The sequence below is a fragment of the Adiantum capillus-veneris genome, chromosome 4, assembly GCF_014529385.1.
Source record: "Adiantum capillus-veneris isolate H3 chromosome 4, ASM1452938v2, whole genome shotgun sequence".
In the NCBI taxonomy this organism is placed as follows: domain Eukaryota; kingdom Viridiplantae; phylum Streptophyta; class Polypodiopsida; order Polypodiales; family Pteridaceae; genus Adiantum; species Adiantum capillus-veneris.
The window spans coordinates 32754673-32778553 of NC_140934.1; the positions used below are offsets into that span (position 1 = coordinate 32754673).

The following is a 23881-nucleotide window of genomic DNA, read 5'->3' on the forward strand; positions in this document are numbered from 1 at the left end:
TGGGATTCCTCGTCATTTGGGACGCATATTGGTGCAATGTAGATCTAATGCTCAAGCATTAGTTGTAGAAAATTGACTAACGAAGCACAATAACTGGTTATTGCAACATTATGGGGCACATGTAGGGGCTAGGCAAATGTGTCCATTCATCCATCTTCTTTCAACAAAGATTCTCATAAGATCGTGTCCATTCATCCATCTTCTTTCAACAAAGATTCTCATAAGATCGTTTTTTTTTTCACAATCAATTGGGAAACGTCCATAATTTCACATGAGTAGGTAAAATGTACGGTGTCGGCTACCCTATGTACCTCAAGCCTTGACACTAAGTGATGGTGGGCATTTAAGAAGGGAGTGGCTAGGGAACCAACAACAAGGGAGGTCCATACCAGGGCAACATAGTCAATGGGGCAAAAGTTTAAGTTCAGACAATGCCCCTTGAGGCCGCCTCCCACTTGCAAGCCACATACCGCCTCATTCCCATGCAGATCATGTACCATGTTATTGAAGCTATTCAAGGTCAATCCATGTTCAGTTTTTGGCTAATTCTTGCCTTTGGTATTCAAGAGTCATGCACTAAAGTGTGTTTGAAAATTGAAAGATGCATTGCCTCGTCTAAAAGGACACCTTACTCGAGCTGGGAACTCGATGCGCGCGCGCGCACACTACTTATACAACTCTCTCTCTCTCTCTCTCTCTCTCTCTCTAATCTCACACACACACACACACGGAGAAGTTACATATAACGCAGGCAATCATGCTCCGCTCAGCGTGCAGAAGGGCGATGGTCTGGCATCGTGCGGCTTCTACTGCTTCCGGTCTTCATCGAAATAAAACAGGTAGCATCAAGTAACCAAATATCCTCCTCTTCTAAATTACTTGCAACTCTTAAACAAGCTGGAGACACACACACTTTTTTTTTGTAAATCTCTTTTGATTAATTTACAAGTGAGTGAGGAAAACCCATCAGATTCAAAGGGAAGAACACAGAAGTGTTCCGTAATGTGAAGGTTCTAAAAGCATACATAGGAAAGATGGATATCCATGAAGGCTCTAAAAGCATACATAGGAGAGATGAAGGATATCCAAGGATATGTCCCCAACATCAAGGGCAAAATGTAGGATTGTCTAAGTGAAATCTACTGATGGAACATTGGAAAAGTGCGTTGGCGCCACAAAGACCATAGAGACCAAAATTTGACCATGTGAAGAAGACCACAAATTGTTGAATGGAACCTGAACCATTTGTGGAAAACTGCCGAGGGAAAGTGGAGGCACATACAAGCTGATATGCGGTCAAGGAAGGCCCTGGTGAAGCGAAAATCCCAAAGCAAGTGTCTGACAGTCTCATCACAGGCTAAACATCTGACACAATGAGAAGAGCTGATGTGACGCGCACTAAGGAGAGTTCCAACAGGGAGAACTCTCAGCAAGAAACACCATAGAAACAGATTTCCTTTAGAGGCAAATGGCTTTTCCAAATTGCAGTAAGAACCTTTCTCCACCATTGATCAGATTTATGCAAAGACAATAGCGCATTACAATGGTCAGTTAGCCATGACTCATGCAGGAGAGAAGCATAAATGCTTCGAATAAAAATAGCGACAAATGGTGTCCCATAAAGTCCAATCCAACGTACGACATTCATTGACCAGTGATGGAATGGGCAAGAAAGCAACCAACATGTGCTCAAGTGCGCCCCAAATCTAACAAAAATGCACGCCCAAACCAAAACAAGAAGTTGTGAGAGGAAAACGAAGAATATACAAGAGCAAGAGACACCTCTGTAGCAATGTCTCCCATTAACGCTCGAGACACAAAGTCAGCACTACACACTGTATCAAAAGAACTCCCACGACACCATAACTCAAAGACCAGTGATTCCTTGGCAATTTACAAGCACACGCCCAACCAACAGACCACCATAGAAATAGGAAGCACCTCCCCTAGCATGGAATTACAACACACGCGAACCAATACACTTAAGAAACTGTATCTCCCAAATCACAACTTCAAAAAAAAGGTTTCAAGCCTTTAAATTTCTCTGTATTATTTGCAACAAAAGCTCTGAAGACCACAAATTTCAAATCTATGCACCTTTATGTGCAAAATTGGTGTGAACAGCAAGCTGTCCGAGCACGACTACACGTAGGCAAGGCTAGTCGAGGGTAAAAGGCTGCATCAAAAAGCATGGAGGAGACACAACGACCCAAGACCTGCAAATTTTTTTTTGATCTTTGGTTGAATATTTTTATGTTTGTTCATGAGTTTTAGTTATATATAAGTGACACTTAGAAAAACTCACTTATGGGCACCCAAGGCAACCCGACAAGGCAACCCGACAACTGGCACTACACTAGCGACTTGCAATGCATGTAAATGTGCTTGCTAAAGCAAAAAATCCCACAAAAAGAAAGCCCACACTATCTTTTCACACATGGCGTCATGGACATATGTATAAATTTACAAAAAACGGGGTGTCCAAAATGCACGCAACAACGTGTCAACCACATCATTCACCGTGCGTATGCCACAACAAGAAAGGAAGTATGTCTGGTGTGGCGATTGGTCAGCAAGAGTTAGAGAGTGTCACGAAGTGATGACGTGGCGGATAGCAGAAACCCTAATTTTTGCCAGAAACCCTAAAATTCCTGCAAACCCTAATTTCTGAAAATCGCGGAGGCGGAATATATATATATGGGAAATTTTGAGCGACGCAAATCTCAGCTTTTCGCTTTGATTTGGGAGAAAGAAAGAGAAAAAGAGAACTTGCTTTTTATTGACTCTCATTGAGAGAGAGAGAGAATCTGCTTTTGCTTTCAAGCTTTTGGGGCTCTGCTTTTGGGCATCCCTTGTAACCTTTAAATTAGTGGTGAGGGCCTCACTTCTCAGAGCATCTGGACGTAGAGTCTGAGAGTGAAACCCTAACCGCTCTCTTGTACTTTGATGACTGATTAATACAAAAAGAAATACCGAAAGGGGCGCCAGTCTTTGGGGCCAATATCTCTAGGCACGGAATTCCGCCGGGCCAGTGCAAATCTATTGTGATCTGTGAATTGTTTTGAAGTTTGGTGCTGTCGCGGTTGATTCTTGACTTGGAGTGTCCAAGTCTGTTACAGTGGTATCAGAGCACGGCCGATTTCTCTTCTACGAGAAATCCGATCCCCGAATTTTTTTTTTCCGCGGCACCTATGGCTTCACTCAATGATCAGTCGACTCCCTCTGCATTTGGAGATGCGGGCAGGGATCACAAGGAAGATTCCGGCAGAGAGTACGGCCCACCTCGGCCTACTTAGGCGGAGCGGCGAGAGATGGAGTGTTGCCAGTTGATCGGCGATGCAACAAAGATGATGCTCAATTTTGCCAAGGACCCGAAGATGGCAAAATATATGAACCAGACCTCTTTGAAAGAGGTACAGATGGAGTGGTAGAGAACCACAACACCACTCCCGAAACCCGCTCTCAAGAAACCTTCTGCCTTCAAGAAATATACGGAGAAGGAACTATAGAACGTGGTTGATGCCCGGATTGCTCAGCTTTTCGACGTGCAAAAGAAAGACAAAAAGCATGGCAAAAAGCAGATGAAAGGCACTGACTTCCCGGGATATTTGGGTCGTCGGTCGACATTTGACAAGGCAAAGAAACAGAAGAAGCGTGTTCGATTTGAAGGAGTACCCAGTTCTTCTTCTTCTTCTTCTGACAGTTCTTCTAGCTCTTCAGATTCGAGCGAAGAAGACAAAAAAGGTAAAAATCGAAGCAAGAAACAAAGCTTCGGAAAGGGCAAGAAGAAGGCTACATCTCGCCCAGAGACTGACAGTTCTACTGAGGACTCGTCTACAGACAGCTCAGATTCCGATGACGGAAAGTTTTATGCGAACAAGAAGAATTTTTACAAAGCCAACCAGTATGACTTTCTTGAAGATAAAAGAAAGAAAGTCCGAGAGTTTAAGGAAGATGGCCACTCGATCAAGTTTGATACTTTTTAAGGCTTTGTCTTTTATACAGCAGTTTGACATCGCTTTTGCGGAAGGACGCTATTCAGAGCACTCCAAGATTCAGAGAGCTACCTCTTACCTTAAGGGAAATGCTCGTACTTGGTGGTCCACACTTCTTTTAACAAGAGTGCGCCAGTTAAATGGCTGAAATTTAAGAAGCTTTTATTTCTTCTTGGTTGACGCAAGAATATGAACGAGATGTACGAGCTGCTTGGAACCATCTTCGGATGACCAAGAAAGATACAATCAATGCTTATTGTGAAAGATTCTGGAACTCTTTTCTACCCGCCTCTTCATTCAAGAAGATCTCTTTCAGAGAACAGATTGAGAGGTTTACCTTGGGTCTACCTACAGAGATCCGAGATCACCGCTTGGAACAAAAGTCAGCTTCTATTCAGGAGTTGATGAGTCATGCGAAGCGGGGCTTTTCCATTCACTCTGGCAGTCTGACCTACCCCACAGATGAGGCCATGACACAACGAGCCGAACAGACTTTTGGGAATGAAAGTAGAATGAAAAAGAGCAACCCAGAGAAAAAAAAAGGATGCACGACCCAAGCTTACTCCTGAGGAGAGAGCTCGCTTCATCAGAGAGGGGAAGTGCTTTGGATGCGGGGAACATGGACATATCTCCGCGAAGTGCCCTGATAAGGCACAGAAAGAACAGAATGATAAAGACGACGACAGGTCTGAGAGTTCGAGAGCAGCTAAGGAATGTGGCAGAAAAGGCAGATAGAAAAGCAGAACTGGTGCCACATGGCGTGCGACCTGCACCGAATCTAATGAATGAAAGTACAAACTTTGCCGCATTCGGGGCAAAGTGAAGGATCAGGAAGCTCTTTTGAAGGAGCCAAGGCCAACTTCTTTTCACTTGGAATTGGCGGCTCGATTTGGAACTACGTCCGACAGACTGACGCCACAGGCGGAGGTAGTTCGACTGGCACCCGGATGGGATGTTGTCATTACACCGAGCATTGACAAACTTCGTTTGCAATGACAGGGGTGTTCAAGGCATGCGAGTGACGTTCTACTCGGGATCCCTTGGTACCACAAGAACTACGCCGTGGTTGACTATCGGGCCGAGAAAGCGACTGATAAATGAAGGGCTTAGAGATTGTACTTGATGAACTTCAGTTTTCTTACTCATTCTTTTGGGAGAACTGAACGATGGATAAAGGTTGAATATGTTTTGACCTGAAGAAAAGAACGCCAAGATTTTTTCTCCACGCTCATGCCGATTGCTTTTGAGAGGGCCTGAAGATCATACCATTGATCTGATATCTGGAAGCACGCCACCGAATCGGCCACCTTATCGTGTGAGCCGAGTACAGAATGAAAAGATTATGAACCCAATGAAAGACCTCTTGGAAAAGGGTCTTGTCCAGCCTAGTACTTCACCGTATTGCTCTCCAGTGTTGTTGGTTTTTGAAGAAAGACGGATCTTGGAGAATGTGCATCGATTATAGCACTCTCAACGAAATCACCATCAAGAACAGATTTCCAATTCCTAGGATCGATGATATACTCGACAAGTTATAGGGATCCTCGTGCTTTAGCAGGATTGACTTGAAGAGTGGATATCATCAGATCAGGATAGCGCCAGGAGATGTCTACAAGACAGCTTTTCGGATGACTTTTGGGTTATTTGAGTTTTTGGTGATGCCTTTTGGCTTAACCAATGCTCCTGCGACATTTAACCGGATGATGGACAGGATTTTTCGAGAGTACAGGCTATTTGTTGGCACTTTCTTTGACGACATCATTGTTTTCTCGAAGAATGAGGCAGAACACAGAGATCATCTGCTTCAAGTCTTTCAGGCATTACGAGATCACACGCTAGTGATTAATGCAAAGAAAAGTGAATTTTTCCTACCAGAGATACACTTTTTGGGACACATTGTGTCAGCAGCAAGAGTGCAAATGGACCCGGCCAAGATAGAGACTATCCGTGATTGGCCCGATTTGAGGAATGTCCATGAAGCTAGAAGCTTCTTGGGACTGTGTTCGTACTACAGGCGGTTCATACGAAAGTTTGCAGAGGTTGCTTCCCCTTTGCATACCTTGACACAGAAAGGAGTACCTTTTTCGTGGGGACCCACAGAGGTGACTGCCTTTCGGACATTGAAAGAGAAATTGACTACGGGACCTATTTTGACTTTGCCGGACTTGCAGAAGTCATTTGAAGTATATTGTGATGCTTGTGGTCGTAGTCTGGGTGCGGTCTTGATGCAAGAAGGCCATGTCATAGCTTACGAGAGCCGTTTGTTCTCTAGGCCGGAGATGACAGCACAGATCTATGAGAAAGAGCTTTTGGCGGTTATCCATGCTCTTACTCAGTGGCGGCATTACCTACTCGGAGCGGATTTTACTGTCTTTACAGACCATCAAAGTTTGCGCTACTTCTTGTCACAGAAGCAGCTTTCGGAAAAGCAGATGCGGTGGGTGAACATCTTGTCACAGTTCCACTTCGAGATTGTCCATGTGCAAGGACAGAAGAATGTGGTGGCAGATGCTTTGTCTCGGAAACCGTTGGTTCTGGCTATTTCCGCGATACATCATAGGAGCTTCGAGGATATGGTCGATCAGTGTGCCACAGATACAAATTTTGCAGATATTTTCACACGGATACGGGATGGGGAGACAGTAGCTGGATACTCCCTTCGGAAAGGCTACTTGATGAAAAAGACTATGTTGTGCGTTACACAGCCGTTGAGGGAAAAGGTTATGACTGATTGTCACTGTCCACCTTTTACGGGTCACCGCGGCATTGCTACCACCATGAAAGGGGTAGAGAGATACTTCTTTTGGCCGTGACTCAAGAAGGATGTGGAAGAGTTTGTGCGCAGTTGCTTGGTATGCCAGAAGGTCAAGTTTGACAGGCATAAAGCACAGGGATTGTTACAGCCTTTATCCATACCCACCCGCCCCTGGGAAAATATTGAAATGGATTTCATTTTTTTTTATCTCCCGAGAATACAGAATGATCACGATGATTTTCCGATTACATGGCACGTTTGAGACAATTCTCTCCGACAGAGACCCCAGATTTATGAGTTGGTTTTGGAAGGCAATTTGGGAGAACATTGGCACACAGTTGCAGTTCTCGTCATCGTTCCACTTGCAGACTGACGGGCAATTTGAGATTGCCAATTCAGTGATTTTAGATTTATTGAAGTCTTGTATCTCGGATCAGAAGACTCAATGGGAAAAGAACTTACCTTTGGTGGAATTTGCCTAAAGTAACACGATACACTCTTCGATGGGGAAGACGCCATGTGAGATTGTTCAAAGTGCTACGAAGGTTCCATCCTTCCTGAGCACGAAAGATTAGATATTTGAAGCGGATGAATATTCACGAGACTTGGATACGGCTTTTGCCAAGGTTCGCGAGACTTTGCAGGAGTCTCAAGAACGACAGAAAAAGGTAGTGGATCGCCATCGTCGCGACTGGAAACTGAAGGAGGATGATTGGGTGCTCTTACTTTTGAGAAGGCACGCCTAAGAAAGAAAAAGGGAAAGGAGAGGCTTTTTCCAAAGCTTAGTATGTGATACTACGGACCTTTCCAGATTACTGACAAGATAGATGATGTCTCCTTCCGATTGAAACTGCCAGATACTTGGAGGATTCATAATGCATTGCATGTGAGTCTCTTGAACCCTGTTAAGGGTGATGTGCCTGATGATGGGGAGCCTGATGAGCAACCCGCAGTGGAAGAAAACGAGGAGATCGTTGTTCCTGAATAGATTTTGGCACATAATGATACGAAGAAAGGTAAAGTCCGAAGGCGGTTCTTGGTTAAGTTCAAGAACTTTCCTGCATTTGATGCGAAGTGGATGGAGGAGGAGGACCTAGCAGATACTCCTCGGATTGTGAAACTTTACCTCGATGTTTTGGTTTAGCATAGTCTACTCCAAACGGAACCCAGAATTCAGCTTGGCCGGAGCTCTGGTGCAGTGGGATGTACAAGAGGGGAGTCACTCCACTCCCTTGTCAACAGATGCCTCGATTTTGATACTAAAGTCACTGATGTCTCTTTGAGCTTCAGGGATACTGAGAGCTGACAGTATTCTGCTGGATGACTTTATGAAATGGAATTCCTGATTATGATACTGATTTGTTCTTGACTTCTTGTGAGTGCAGGAACTGATAGACGAAATGACTGCAGCATTTTGGTCTACTTGATCTCGAATAGACATGGTTGCAATAGGGGTCAGTCAATCGGACATCGATAAGGTCCCGATTGGACCTAGATGTGATTGCTAGCTACATTGCCGATAAATCATGGTCTAAGATCCAAATGAATGTTGAATGTCATGTGATGTCGTGTGATGTCTGGTGATGTCCTGTGATGTCGTGTGATGTGATTGTCGATTTTGTACATGTGCTAGATGTGTGTTCCTAGTACGTAGGTACTAACAGTCAATGTCTGCTAAGACGGTTTATGGCTTTTGTCGGTTTTGCAGGCGTAATCGCGGTCGATTACAATGCTTTCAAGAGGGGGGTATGTCACAAAGTGATGACGTGGCGGATAGCAGAAACCCTAATTTCTCAGAAACCCTAGCAAACCCTAATTTCTGGAAATCGCGGAGGCGGAATATATATATATATATATATATATATATTGGGAAAATTTTGAGCGACGCAAATCTCAGCTTTTCGCTTTGATTTGGGAGAAAGAAAGAGAAAAAGAGAACTTGCTTTTTACTGACTCTCATTGAGAGGGAGAGAGAATCTGCTTTTGCTTTGAAGCTTTTGGGGCTCTGCTTTTGGGCATCCCTTGTAACCTTTAAATTAGTGGTGAGGGCCTCACTTCTCATAGCATCTGGACGCAGAGTCTGAGAATGAAACCCTAACCGCTCTCTTGTACTTTGATGACTGATTAATACAAAAAGAAATACCGAAAGGGGCGCCAGTCTTTGGGGCCAATATCTCTAGGCACGGAACTCCGCCGGGCCAGTGCAAATCTATTGTGATCTGTGAATTGTTTTGAAGTGGTTATTTGGTGCTGTTGCGGTTGATTCTTGACTTGGAGTGTCCAAGTCTGTTACAGAGAGAATGCCCTACTCCAGTGAATGCTTTCCAAGCGGAGCGGATTCCCATTTGGTGGTTGTTTGCCATGCCATGAAAGATGAGCCGAAACGGCTTTCCAAGCAAAAAGTTTCTCTTGCGTCTGTGCTCATCCTTGAGTGAATCATGTGTATCATCCAATATGGCGTTTCTATGAGAAGTTAACACATAAAAACGGTGACGAAAATAAGAGAGACCGTCACGAATGAGAGACTCGAACAAGGCATACTGACTAACTCATGCGAACAAAAGATATGTCCTAACTGGGTAGTGTGGACCTCAACTCGAGAGCCAAGATCGGTCCTGCGTGATTGATCGTATCTGCAATTGGGTTAGCTTTACTAGGAACACAATCAATCAAACCACCAAATTGCTCACAAGACTGGAACCATCTAGCTTGATGGTCACCCCAAGATGTACTCGGTACAGACTGGAGCAACTTGAAGGCTTGATGATCCGTACGAACAATCAAATCTCTATCATGCAGAAAATGCGTGTCATGCTTAGGAGAATGAACGACATAGAGAGGTTCCTTGTCATGCACTAACTGACTCGTTTCTAGACTGTGGGATTGTGTACTAATAGAGACTATGAGACTGCGTGTTAGGTGCAACGGAATGTATGTTTGCGCTTTGCTCAAGATGAGTGCTCCGAACTGTGCTCAAGGTTCCTTTTGTTCTTAAGGAAGGTAGAGCCTTCCGTTCTTAATGAGAGAGTGCAATGATCAAAAACAAAGTGAATGGACACTGTGCGTGCAAGTGTATGAGACTGAGAGATAGAGAGAGAAGAGAGATACACCACCAGAGACGTAAAACCCTCCTCCGAAGGCCCCACTCTCGTCGGCGAGAGTGGTCTACTTATGATTGCACAAATTGGTACAAAGTGAATGCATGGGACTGATGCACGTCTAGGCTATGTCAGCGATGACGACGGGGATGACGAAACCGACCTAAGGGCTGAAATCTACAATCTTTTATCTGCAGTCCAAAAACGCTATGGGCTGAAATCTGGCCTGCTTGAAAACGCTAGGAAAAACGCTGGTTCCTGCTATCTTTAAGGCTAAAAATCTGCACTTCCTTAGGGCTGAAACTGCAGGTTCTTAAGGGCGGAAATTGATGGTCCTTTCGGGCTGAATCTGCTACTCTCTTAGGGCTGAATCTGCAGGTGCTTCATGGCTGAAAAACGCTGCATTGCTGAGGTTGTATCTGCTGAAAACTGCAATCGCCAGAGTCTCCAAAAACGCTAGGGTTGCAGGTCTTCAAAACGCTAGATGCTGGGGTAGGTGTGGCGATGATCTCCTGATGCAAAACGCCAGGCTGATGCTGATCTAGGGCGATGATGCTTGATGATGCAAAACGCTAGGTGCTGAGTCTTGCTTGGAGGGGAGACCACCAAGTTCTTGCTTGAGAAGTTACCTGTTGAGCTTGGCTCCTGTTGCCTCTTCTGCCATTTAGTGCTAGTCTGGGTTTGCTTATATACAAATTTACTCAATTTGCCCTACCTACTTTCCAACAAAAGTCACTTAAAAATAATAAGTGAAAAATGTCAAAAATAGGGAGAATAGGCTAAATGCACTGGAAAATTCCCTGAAGGATTCTAATCGCCAGAGTCTCCAAAAACGCTAGGGTTGCAGGTCTTCAAAACGCTAGATGCTGGGGTAGGTGTGGCGATGATCTCCTGATGCAAAACGCCAGGCTGATGCTGATCTAGGGCGATGATGCTTGATGATGCAAAACGCTAGGTGCTGAGTCTTGCTTGGAGGGGAGACCACCAAGTTCTTGCTTGAGAAGTTGCCTGTTGAGCTTGGCTCCTGTTGCCTCTTCTGCCATTTAGTGCTAGTCTGGGTTTGCTTATATACAAACTTACTCAATTTGCCCTACCTACTTTCCAACAAAAGTCACTTAAAAATAATAAGTGAAAAATGTCAAAAATAGGGAGAATAGGCTAAATGCATTGGAAAATTCCTTGAAGGATTCTAATGGATTCTGATGGGAATGCTTATATGATTATGCTATGTGCAACCATAAGATATGCATCTACACTAAGTGACTGGGTATGCACAGTCTACGAATAGACTCACAAAAGTGCCAGATCACCTCTAAATCTAGACTGACTGGACTGCTTGAACCCTTGTCGTACTGTAGCTTGTCCACGGACACATAGGGTTGGATGTGTCACGTGACATCCCCTCCTTTTCAAAGTGAGGTACTAGTACCGAACTGTATGGCGTCGAGGGAGATCGCAATAGCATCCAAAATCCTGGAAGGGACTCTTCGCCAGCCCACTCTGATGTGTGGGTCGTGCGGTACTTGAGCTTCATAAAGGTCTGCAACGCTTGTTTCTTTGGGTGGCGCCGAAAGCGACAGTTTTCTGTGGCTCCTTCGATGCTTCAACTTTGTCGAGAGTCATACTTCTTTCTTCTTCAAGAATCTCCATGGCTGAAAATTCTTGAAACCACTTCCAACACAAAAACATGAACATACCTATTCCATGAAAAGTGATTGGAAAAAATCGTGTCGTCCTAATAGACTGTGCATGCAATGTAGATGAACAAAGAGACGGAGTGTCTAACCGTTTACCACACACACGCAAACAATGAGATCAAATACTTGTTATGCTGATCTAAATCAATCAACTCTGGCAATTCACAATGGAAATGCCCATGCTTGGTGCTCATACTTTCATGTGCTCTTTCCACAACTATGTCATGCCAAGGAAGAGACAAGGAATGTGACTTCCTTGAATGCATACTTTTCAGCTTTTCATGAAAAATCGGCATACATTCGTGCTCATTCATGAGGGAAACGTGCTCAACGTACAATATGTCATGCCTAGGAAAAGGGATCACATAAAGACGCTGACTAAAATACAGGAAACGATCACGAATGAAACACTCGAATAATGCGTGCGTACTAATCATGCGAACACATAATACTTCCTGTGAGGGTTCTTTGGACCTAGGCTCGAGAGCCAAGATCTGTTCTTCCTGAATGATCGAATCATCCTGTGGGGGTTCTTTGGACCTCGACTCGAAAGCAAAGATCGGTTCTTTGTGATTGATCGAATCTACAACAAGGTTAGCTTCGCTAGAAAAAGCATCCACTAACACATCATCCTTGTGAACAATCACATTATCTTCATGCAACTCATCATGCTTGTGAGAAATCACATCTTGATCATGCAAATCATTATGCTCGTCATTGTCATCCAAATCATCATGCTTATCATTATCATTCAATTCATCATGCTTATCATCATGTAAATCTTGTGTATCATGTTGTGGAGAAGAAGAGACTGAGAGAGTCTCCGTCTCCTGAATCTCTTGCATGTGTGCCGGCACTTGAGAAAAGAGTCGCAAGAACTCTTGCATTCTTGCTTTGTTCTCGCGATCAAATCTTGCTTGACTTTCTTTTTCTTCCAAGTCGTACTGACGTTCTATGGCGGCCATTTCTTCTTCGTAGGCCTTTCTTTCTGCTTCTCTTTCTTCGCGTTCTAACTTTCTTTCTAGAAACAACTGGTCTAACTCATCCATAGGAGTTAGTGCAATCCTTGACGTAGATGGGGAAGGGGGAGAAAACCTCCTGGTGGGGAAAATTCTTCTTCGCCTCTCTCATGCTCATCACCTCCAAGCAAAGTATCCATTCCGCTTCAAGTGATGACCATCCACTGAAGTCGTGGGTTCTTGTGGTCTTGGGGTCTTAAGTTCACGAGGAACTTGGGTTCTTGGGGGTCTTGGTTCTTGGGGTTCTTGAGTTCTTGAGTTCTTGAGTTCTTGAAGGTTTTCTTTCGCTTGCAATGTGTGTTTGAGAAGGATCTTCTCTTCACCCGAGTTCTACTCCTTTCCGCGGGCACATCCCTTGGCGGCCTTGCGCTCACACCAAGGCTTTTTTTACCCACCTCACGTCGATTGGCCGGCCGCTAAGTGCACGGTCCGCTCTCAATGAGTGAAAAGAGACACAAGGGGAGGCTGGACAAGCCCTTCTTTCTTGGGAATTCTGTCACTCTTCAAAAACACGATTAGGAATCGACATGCCCGAGAGGACTTGGGTTACGTGCGACCGCAACAAGCAAAAAAAATTCTTGTGATTCTTGTGGTTCTTTCCTTGAGTGATACATAACACTGCCAAAGCTTTGATACCAATGTTAGGTGCAGCGGAATGTATGTTTCCGCTTTGCTCAAGATGAGTGCTCCGAACTGTGCTCAAGGTTCCTTTTGTTCTTAAGGAAGGTAGAGCCTTCCGTCCTTAATGAGAGTGCAATGATCATAAACAAAGTGAATGGACACTGTGCGTGCAAGTGTATGAGACTGAGAGATAGAGAGAGAAGAGAGATACACCACCAGAGACGTTGTAAAACCCTCCTCCGAAGGCCCCACTCTCGTCGGCGAGAGTGGTCTACTTATGATTGCACAAACTGGTACAAACTGAATGCATGGGACTGATGCACGTCTAGGCTATGTCGGCGATGACGACGGGGATGACGAAACCGACCTAAGGGCTGAAATCTACAATCTTTTATCTGCTGTCCAAAAACGCTATGGGCTGAAATCTGGCCTGCTTGAAAACGCTAGGAAAAACGTTGGTTCCTACTATCTTTAAGGCTAAAAATCTGCACTTCCTTAGGGCTGAAACTGCAGGTTCTTAAGGGCGGAAATTGATGGTCCTTTCGGGCTGAATCTGCTACTCTCTTGGGGCTGAATCTGCAGGTGCTTCATGGCTGAAAAACGCTGCATTGCTGAGGTTGTACCTGTTGAAAACTGCAATCGCCAGAGTCTCCAAAAACGCTAGGGTTGCAGGTCTTCAAAACGCTAGATGCTGGGGTAGGTGTGGCGATGATCTCTTGATGCAAAACGCCAGGCTGATGCTGATCTAGGGCGATGATGCTTGATGATGCAAAACGCTAGGTGCTGAGTCTTGCTTGGAGGGGAGACCACCAAGTTCTTGCTTGAGAAGTTGCCTGTTGAGCTTGGCTCCTGTTGCCTCTTCTGCCATTTAGTGCTAGTCTGGGTTTGCTTATATACAAACTTACTCAATTTGCCCTACCTACTTTCCAACAAAAGTCACTTAAAAATAATAAGTGAAAAATGTCAAAAATAGGGAAAATAGGCTAAATACACTGGAAAATTCCCCTGAAGGATTCTAATGGATTCTGATGGGAATGCTTATATGATCATGTTGTGTGCAACAGAGGATATGCATCTACACTAAGTGACTGGGCATGCACGGTCTACGAATAGACTCACAAAAGTGCCAGATCACTTCTTAATCTAGACTGACTGGACTGATTGAACCCTTGTCGTGCTGTAGCTTGTCCTCGAACACATAGGGTTGGATGTGTGACGTGACACTGCATGTTTTATCCTCTTTCAAAACATGAGAGTGAGATTAATGACAAAGACGGAGGTTCTTTGGTTCTTGGGGTACTTGGGTTCTTGGGTACTTATTGCTTGCAATCTGCGTTTAAGAAGGCTTTTCTCTTACCCAAGCTCAACTCCTTCCGGCGGCCTTGCGCTCACACCAAGGTTGCTTCCACCTCACGTCGATTGGCCTGTCGTTAAGTGCAAGGTCCGCTCTGAATGAGTGGAAAAGAGGAACGAGGGGAGGTTGGACAAGCCCTTCTTTTCTGGGTTACCTGCCACTCTTCAAAACACAGATTAGGGAAATAGTAGGGTGATGAATATAGTCATAACTTATGTGATGCTTTTGTAAAGACCAAAAAAGTCATATCTATTGCACTACAAAAGCATAAGGCTGTTATTGATATGCATAAAAGAACTCTTCAGTTCAAAGAGGATGACTAGGTACTCAAGTTTCCCAAAGCTCGTTTAAAGCGCACTATGGAAAATGTTGGGAAGGTGAGTATAAATCGAACCATTCATCAAAAGAGTTATGCTAAGTTTTCACCTAAATGCTTTTTTCCTTTTCAAGTTCAAAATCCACTAAAAGAGATGTTCTACAAGCTTAATAGTCTAGTCTTGTAGCTCGGGGGGGTCACTTAATAATTATGTGATTGTCACGTGAGTGGAGCAGAAGGGGTTATTAAATTTTATTTTTCCTCACACGCCCAAGTGGTCTTGGGTTACGTGCGACCACAACAAGCTAAATTTTTTTTGTGGTTCTTTGTGCTTCTTTCCTTGAGTGATGATGCCGAACACTGCCAAAGAGCTGTGATACCAATGTAATGTGCAGCGAAAGTGAATGATGGTGTATGCTTAGTACGTACTCAAGCTTCCTTCTACTAAAGGGGAGAGAGAGCCCCCCTTAACTTAATGAGAGATTGTGCAATGGACCAAAACAAGAGAGAATGGAAAACTGTGAGAGAAAGTGCTGAGAGAGAGAGAGAGAGAGAGAGAGAGAGAGAGAGAGAGAGAGAGAGAGAGAGAGACAGACCAGCCCCCCTCTCTATTGCTAGAGAGGTATTTGCTTTAGATTGCACAAAGTCTGGTACAATGGTTCTAGATGCTGGGATGCTTGATGACGACGACGGCGATGACGATGCTTGCGGATCTGGGGTACTTCGAGGCTAAAGGTTGACGAGGGCGACAACGATGCTTGGTAGAGGTGCTTGTACGGGGAGGCATGGTTGAATGCATAAGTGCCAGCAGGCTGAATGCAAAAACGCTGGGGATCTGCTGACAATGGGGCTGAGATCGACAACGAGGGTAGGGCTAAAGCTGGCTGAAAAATGCTGATGCAAGGGGTGCAAAAACTTTGGTATTGCTGGTACTTGAGAGGCTTTGCTTCTTTGCTCCTTTGGCTGATCTTGGTGCCCCAAGGCTTGCATATATAGTTGCATAAGGCTTGGTCAAGCAACATGCTGAAAATCCCACGATTCTAGAATTTGAAGAGTTATCTAACTAATAAGATTGCCTTGCTAAGAGTTGGTTCACGCACGGTAGGAAAAGATTCACATGCGGTGAAAATGCTTATGCTTGGTGCTAGGTACTGATGCTAATGCTAATGGGTTGTGCAATCAGAGGGTATACAGCTACTCTAAGTGCCTGGACATGCACGTCTTGCGTATAGGCTCACAAAGGTGCCAAAACACTTCCTAGGTTGTCCTAAACCCTAGAAGTAGGAGTTACAACTTGTCCACATGCACATAGTATTAGATGTGCAGGTGCCAACAAATCACACATGCTCGCATAAAGGCATTCACATCTCTCCTTAAATTGGGCCAATAAAAGAATGTCTCGACCGTTTTCACTGTCGCATCTATATACCACGATTCCTTGCATATGGTGGGACATGAATTTCTACCATGACCTTATGTCTTAATGGCCTAGTGACACAGTCTGTGAAACCTTTATGTACGTTAAGCAGAAGGTGAATCACAATAGCAAACACGTCTACTTGAAGAGAGAGAGAGAGAGAGAGAGAGAGAGAGAGAGAGAGAGAGAGAGAGAGAGAGATGAAATGAACGTCTTCAAAAGGCCAAAGTGACCTATGAGACCAAACTGTTCTAAAATTATGAATCTGATACGATGTCTGGGTACAAAAAGACTAGAACAAAAATACAGAGAGAGAGAGAGAGAGAGACTAAACGTGAGACAGAGGAAGGCGGAATTCCTTCCCTAGAAGCGTTGGCCCTCCAGACGAGCGCCTCTGAAGGGTATTTCTTTTATATTGCAAAAGATGGCCAATACAAATTGTTGTTACAAGTGCTCAAAGCCTTCTTGATCTTCGCAAGACTCAATCCTTTGTCGTCTTCAAGAAATACTCAAAGAGAGAGATCGCCCAAAAACTGATGATCCCCACAAATGCCCCCAAGAGGTCTTTATATAAGCAAAAGCCTAGCCTTTTGGGTGCCCTACTTGGCTTTTCAATTGTCCGACTTTTGGCTTTTCATTTGTCCAATCCCTTGGCTTATAAAAAGAAGGGCACCCCACTTTCTAGGGTTGATTTTTGTTATGCGCCTCACTTTTAGGGCTGATTTGTGACATATCCCCTGTTGAAAAAATAGTAATTGTCCTCGATTACATCTGCAAAACAGAACAAGGGTAACGCAATAATATTTATCAATTAGTCAATCAATCATGTACATGCATGAATGGTACAAAACCACATGGCATGCATCACATGTATCTAGGCATAATCATCTAGCTCAATCTCGAACTCTCAGATACTCCATATGCACTAAAATCAATCAGACTAGTCATCACATCCAATTCTTATCTTGAACTCCATGAATGTCTTTGATGCACTAGAATCAATCAAATTTCTATTCAACCATCTCATCCTCATTAGAACTTTTGATATCCTAGAGTAGCAATATTAGCCATCACATCGAGATGATCTCATTGATCTTTGATGGATGTCTTGATGCACTAAAACCACATACCCGGTTTATCTCATCCAAATTGGAACTTTCAATGCACTAGATTTATCCATACTAATCATCGCATCCCAGTCCTAACTCGAACTTTACGGATGTCTCTGATGACTTAGTACATCATCAAGATAGAATGCTGCAGACATTCCATCCAATCATACTCAAATAATAAGACATTAGTCAAAACGAAAGAGTAAATCATTCTTGTTGCAACTTTCATCGAAATACATAGTGATGGTAGAGTGCTGTCATCTTAATACCCCTGAAAGGATAACAACTAGTCAGTAAAAACCACTATCAATCATTTGTGTTGATCTGTGACAAGAGAGTGGAGGATCTCTCCTCTATGCAAAAGGTCCTGCACCAGACTCAACCGCTGAATCATCTTGAACTCTTGGTGGCAAAGTAGGAGCCCGTCCAAAAACCTCAAGGTAAGGCTCTAATAATTGAGGAGTATCTGCCAAGTCCTCCTCCTCCATCCATTTGGCATCCAAGGCTGGATAATTCCGAAACTTGACCAAATATTTATGGATTAGCTTTCCTTTAATCTTTCTTTCCTTGTGTGCCAATATATGTTCAGGTTGAAGGATTTCCTCTGTTTCCTCAACTTCAAGTTGCTCGTCAGCAATCATATCATCTGGCACTTGTCCTTCAAAAGGATGCAGAAGACTCAAATGAAAAGCATTGTGAATCTTCCAATGATCTGGCAGTTTCAATATGAAAACAACATCATTGATTTGGAAAGGACCATAGTATCGCATACTCAGCTTTGGATAAAGCCTCTCTTTGCCCTTTTTCTTTCTGAGGCGTGCTTTCTTCAACTTTAGTAGCACCCAATCATTCTCTTTAAGCTGCATGTCTCTATGATGCTTATCGGTTGCCTTTTTGTGTTTTTCTTGAGACTTCTGCACAGCCTCCTTTGTCTTGGAAATGAGGTATCAAGATCCTCCACAAAGCGATTTGCCTCAAAAATATTATCTTTGGTGCACAAGATAGGCAAAACTTTCTTGCCACCTTCAACAATCTCAAATGGGGCCTTCCCTGTCGATGTATGGACCGTATTGTTTTAGGCGAACTCCCACCAATGGCAGATATTTGTCCCACAACAATTTGTGATCTGAAACATAACATTTTACACTGAATTTGTAATCTCTGACTGCCCATCTGTTTGTGGATGAAAAGAAGAAGCGAACTTCAATGTAGTTCCCAAATTCTCACATAAAGCTCGTCCTTGCCAAAAGTTGTAAATTGTTTGCCTTCCACTGCTTTACCGCCGTATCAAGATCCTTTGCCGGAATGAACTTTGAAAGCTTTGGATCCTTAGTAGCAACAAGAAATTGTTGCATAAATTGCATGGTTTCTGTTTTAGCTACTTCTTCATCATCCGCCTCAGAGAAAATATCCTCTATAAGATCCTTCTCTTTGATGTCGTTCCCGAGCTCTACTTCTTCATTGTTGTTCTCCTCTTTACTTTCTTGAGAGGTAGACTTTGAAACCATCGTGCTCTACTACTGTGGGAAGGATTGGATTGTTCGTAGAAGAACAATCAATTGGGCTCTGATGCACTGAAACCTTTATGTAGGTTAAGCACAAAAGGTGAATCACAATAGCAAACACTTCTACTTGGGGAGAGAGAGAGAGAGAGAGAGAGAGAGAGAGAGAGAGAGAGAGAGAGAGAGAGAGAGAAAATTAGACACAGGAAGACGGAATTCCTTCCCTAGAAGCCCTCAAGACAAGCGCCCCCGAAGGGTATTTCTTTTATATTGCAAAAGATGGCCAATACAAGTTGTTGTCTCAAAGCCGTCTTGATCTTCACAAGACTCAAGCCTCTCATCTTCAAGAAATGCTCAAAGAGAGAGATCGCCCAAAAACTGATGATCCCCACAAACGCCGTCAAGAGGTCTTTATATAGGTAAAAGCCTAGCCTTTTGGGTGCCCTTGACCCTTGGCTTTTCAATTGCTCGACGTTTGACTTTTCATTTGTCCGACATTTGGCTTTTCATTTGTTCAATCCCTTGGCTTATAAAAAGAAGGGCATCCACTTGCTAGGGTTGATTTGTGTTATGTGCCTCACTTTTAGGGCTGATTTGTGACAGTTTGCCGTCCCTGAGGAGATAGTGCTCTTGGCGTTGTCCATCTTGCAACTGTTCAAAAATCCTTGCAAAATCTTCATCAGTAGCATATTGTTCCTTCATGTCATCAAGCTCATGATGATAAGGAATTGACACAGGTGAAATTTGTGGCTTTTTTGACAATGCATCAGCCACAACATTCTTCCTGCCTTCCACATGCACAATTTGAAAGTGGAACATAGAGAGAATGTTTGCCCATCGCATATGCTTTTCAGATAACTTTGAATGTGTCAAGAAGTATCGCAAGGTTTGATGATCTATTTGGACAACAAAATTAACACCTAGCAGGTAGTGTTTCCAACTAGAAAGCGCATGAATCACGGCCAGTAGCTCTTTCTCATAGGTTTGCATAGTCTTTTTTGGCCCTTGCAAGATTCTACTTTCGTAAGCTATTGCCAATCATTTTGCATTAAGAGTGCCCCAATATTATTGCCACACGTCACTTGACCATTGTGTTCAAAGAGTTACGCAATCCACAGGTTGCTCATCAACCCCAAGAAAAGTGAATTCTTCTTGGAAGAGATCCACTGTTTAGGCCACATATTGTAAAAGGATGGTGTCCGAATGGATCTTGACAATGTTGAAGCAATCAAGACATGGCCAAACTTGAAGATTGTGCATGATGTCCATAGCTTCTTGGGATTATGTTCTTACTAGAGAAGGTTCATCCGGAACTTTGCCGAGATTGCTTCACCCCTACATGCTTTGCAAAAGAAAGAGGTCACTTTCAAATGGACACAAAAAGAGATTTCAGCTTTCAATCTAGTGAAGGAAAAGATGACTTCGGATCCAGTAATTGATTTACACGATCTCAAGAACTCATTTGTGGTCCAGTGTGATGCGTGTGGCAATAATATTGGGGCACTGTTAATACGACTGAATATGCAGACGTAGCTTTCCAATGATGGGAGTAACACACTCCGAATGGCCAGGACATGCCAAACCTGCCTTTGCTATTTACCCAATCTCTTAAGCTTTGATGCCCAACTTGATAGCTAACTCTGGTGAGATAAAGGTTGCCTTAGCACCTGGATCAAAGAAAACAAGCGTTGTTTGATCCCTAACTTTACCCCACGCTCTGCATAACTCACTGGCATCCGAGTTTGGCCTATCGTAGCAAATGTCCAGGCTGCTTGCAAATAAAGCATTTGTTCTCAGCCATCAAAGCCTTTTTCTCTTCAAAAGACTTTCGTTGAAAAGGCTTCCTTTTTTGTTTCTAGCCTATCCTCCATATGTCTCGGCTGAGTTCTTAGCTTTCTCTGCATTTTTTGACCCTTCGGACGCTTCAGGAGTCACTTTTATAGGGCTTCTTTGTTGAATTTTTTTTTGGTTGGCCCCCTTCCACGTTGCCTTGGAATCCACTATCTTCTCTCTTCAACAGGGCATGACCAGTGTTGGCAACTTCCATAAGCTGAATAAGTATGGCCACTTTGTTCTTTGTACAATAGTTTCTAAGCCCTTTAGGTAGCCCACAACAATACTTCTCAATCTGCTTTGTCAATGGTACAAACCTGTAGGAAGGTACTGAAAGCAACGCTTTATAAAACTTCCGATTGCACTCCTCTAGGCTTTTGCAAGTAGCTACATTGAGTTGGTGCTAATTTGTCATGACATTGGCTTCAAATTTATTTGATAGCCATGCAGATGGAAACATTTTCTGGAACTAAACCCATGTGACCGGTGCCTATTCTTGCATCAACAATATCGTTCACCATGAATGCGCATTTCCTTTCAAGAAAGTGACAGCTTTCTTGACCTTGGAGGCCTTTGTAAAATTCCCCCCTGCATAAGATATATCAAACTGTTGGAGGAAAGTAAGGGCCTTCGTCTTGTCCTCAAATCGCTTAAAGTATCAAACTTCACAGTTGCACCACCTTAGTTGTATGGTTCTTGCTTTTTCAGCACTCCCAAATTATCATAGGGAAGTGTCTGCAACATGGGTACAATGGTAGGAATCATTTGTGCCCCTTGGCCATTAGGATATTGACTTCTTGGTGCCATATTTGCCTGCTGATTCAAAAGAATAGCCATACCAAAAGCGGCCCGTGGCACCCCAAACTGGCCCTGATCTCATTGAAACCCTGGCTGGGCTTTGGCATCATGCCTTGCATACCCCCAAAGACTGTTCTTGGCATGTATTGCTGGTTTCCAAGCGCATAAATAGCCATGCTTTGAAACACAGATCCACCCCAAAATACCTATGTTGTACCGTGTGTGGTGGAAAAACAGATGCATAGCCTGGAAATTAACTCCTGTCCATTTAATGCAACATTTGGACTCTGAAAGGTGGCCAGTTGAACTGGTAGAATTGGCGTTCTAACCACTTGTTCATGGACAGAAAGAATTTGTCTTGGAGCCCCAACTGACTCCGCAACATGCGAGTGTTGCCTGCCCTGCTGAGACGCATAAGGAACCTCGGCTTGAGCCTTAGTAAGCTCTTGAGACTGCATGAGAAAGTTGCCTCGTCTGCTATGACACTGGTGGAGCTTGCAGTAATTCCATAAACGTGGGATTCTGCACCAACCAAGAAAACACATTCACGGTAGCAACCAGATGTGTCTTGAACGCATCCTCATCTAGTTGCCGAGTCATAAACCCTTGAACTTGTGGAGCATTCATATCAATGAAAGGGACAGACAGTGGTGGCCATGAACTCTCGCCCACCTCAAACACTGGAGGAACAACCTGTCTGTCCTGTGAAGAGGAACCTTCATTGGTGTCATTTGTCTAGTCAGTCATAGTGTAATTTCAAGTTCCTGTGCTTTGTGTCTTCATCGAAAACCAACCAAGGCTCCCTTCTTGAAGAAAAAGTGATTTTGTCCTGATGACAGAACTATGAAACGGGTTCGTGAGTTTGCCAACGACTCAGCCTTGTACTTTGAGGGCCAGGACGCCAATTTGTACAGGTGTGAGTAGGCCCTTGCGGCATTCTGCTGTGCATCAGGCACACTGATCAATTGGAGGAAGACTATAGCTTTCTGGGTTGGCAGTGCTCCTACGCCTGATTGGACGCCAAGTGAGGGTTTTAGATGGATTCCCCTAGGGACTGCAGTTTGTTACTTGGGTTGTTTGGTTGGCCTGGACTTGTCCCCTGAGCAGCAGACTGCTCCCCTCCTCTTGTCCATTAGGAGGAAGTGGTTGCAATTGGAGTTCGGCACGGCTCTCTTTGGCAGGCAAAGTAGTAGTGGCCAACCAAATGTTGTTGGCTACTATGTGGTACATCATGTCTAGCTGGATTTTCTCGAGCTCCTGTATTAGACAGCTAGAGAGGCCGATCAGGAATTTTCTTTGGTCAGGGCGCGGCACCTAGTTAGCCCAGGTCCGGGCCAAAGTATCCTGGCAGGTTATCACGCTATCTTGTTCTCAGGGGGGGTTGGGGATCATTGACCCAGCACAGCAGAGCAGAGCTCTTCTTAGGAAGTTTGTTGTCAGAGGACTGCTTCCAGGGAAGGAGCTTTGGAAGGATATGGTGCTTCACCAACTTTGAGCTCGAGTGCCTCATGCAGGAGGCCCTTGGAGCCCTTCCATTAGGTGGGTCTTCACAGAGATACGCAGAGTTGGTTTGAGCATGAGTTTGGAGATCCGGTTTGTTGTGAGCCTGCTTCGGTCCTGGAGCAGCTAAGGAGTGGCTTGGAGCACACCAGCCCACTTGCACGGAGGAGCGCTTGAGACAGCCCCTTGTTTGGAACCCCATGGTTAGCATTCAGAGAAGCCACTTGGTTGGTAGTAGGCCTCATGTTTCTTGGGGTCCCATGGCAGAGGGTCTAGCACGCACTCTAGGCGATTGGCTTCAGTTTTCAGGTTTGCGAGAGGAGGTACAGAGCATCCACCTATAGGGCATGAGAGGGGTGTAGAGCATGTGCCAACACATCACAAAGGCTTTACCGGCGGAGTGGCTCACTCCTCTAGAGACTGCAGCTCCCAGATGGATGGGGACCTTCACACGATTGGAGGTCCTCATTGCAGTTCGCGCGTGCTCAGAGTCCGCCGTCCCCTCCATGTTCTTTGAGACCCAAGGCGAGGGTCGACTACACAGAGTCTCAATAGAGGCTCCACAGGTTGTAGAGTGCTGTTTTCAAAGGATACGAGTAGTGTGCATCTATGTCACAGATCCTGACCCAGCAGATCTGAGACAGTTCACTAGAGGCTTTGGGCTTGGGAGAGCTGCCCTCTGGCAGGAGTGCAGTGGGACCTTGGAGAGTGGTTTTGGAGAGACCCCTTCTCTTCAGCCGACCACCTTGTTCTTTCAGTACATTGTCGATTGGGGCGTCACATACTAGCAGCACGGAGAGAGGCTCGTCCTGCTGTAGAACTTCATTGGCAGGAGGAGGGTCTCACAACTGAGTTCTTGTTAGG

The 23881-nt window shown here is 44.4% G+C and overlaps 1 protein-coding gene across 1 annotated transcript in view; it reads left to right on the forward strand.

Moving 5' to 3' along the window:
- Window positions 1-591: 591 nt before the first annotated feature.
- ALDH6B2 (aldehyde dehydrogenase 6B2) overlaps window positions 592-23881 on the forward strand; it is a 106193-nt gene continuing 82903 nt past the window's right edge. Inside the window, exon 1 of the mRNA XM_086510364.1 lies at window positions 592-839. Coding sequence (XP_086366490.1) covers window positions 758-839 — 82 coding nt within the window. The 5' untranslated portion in view covers window positions 592-757. The remainder of the gene's footprint in view (window positions 840-23881) is intronic.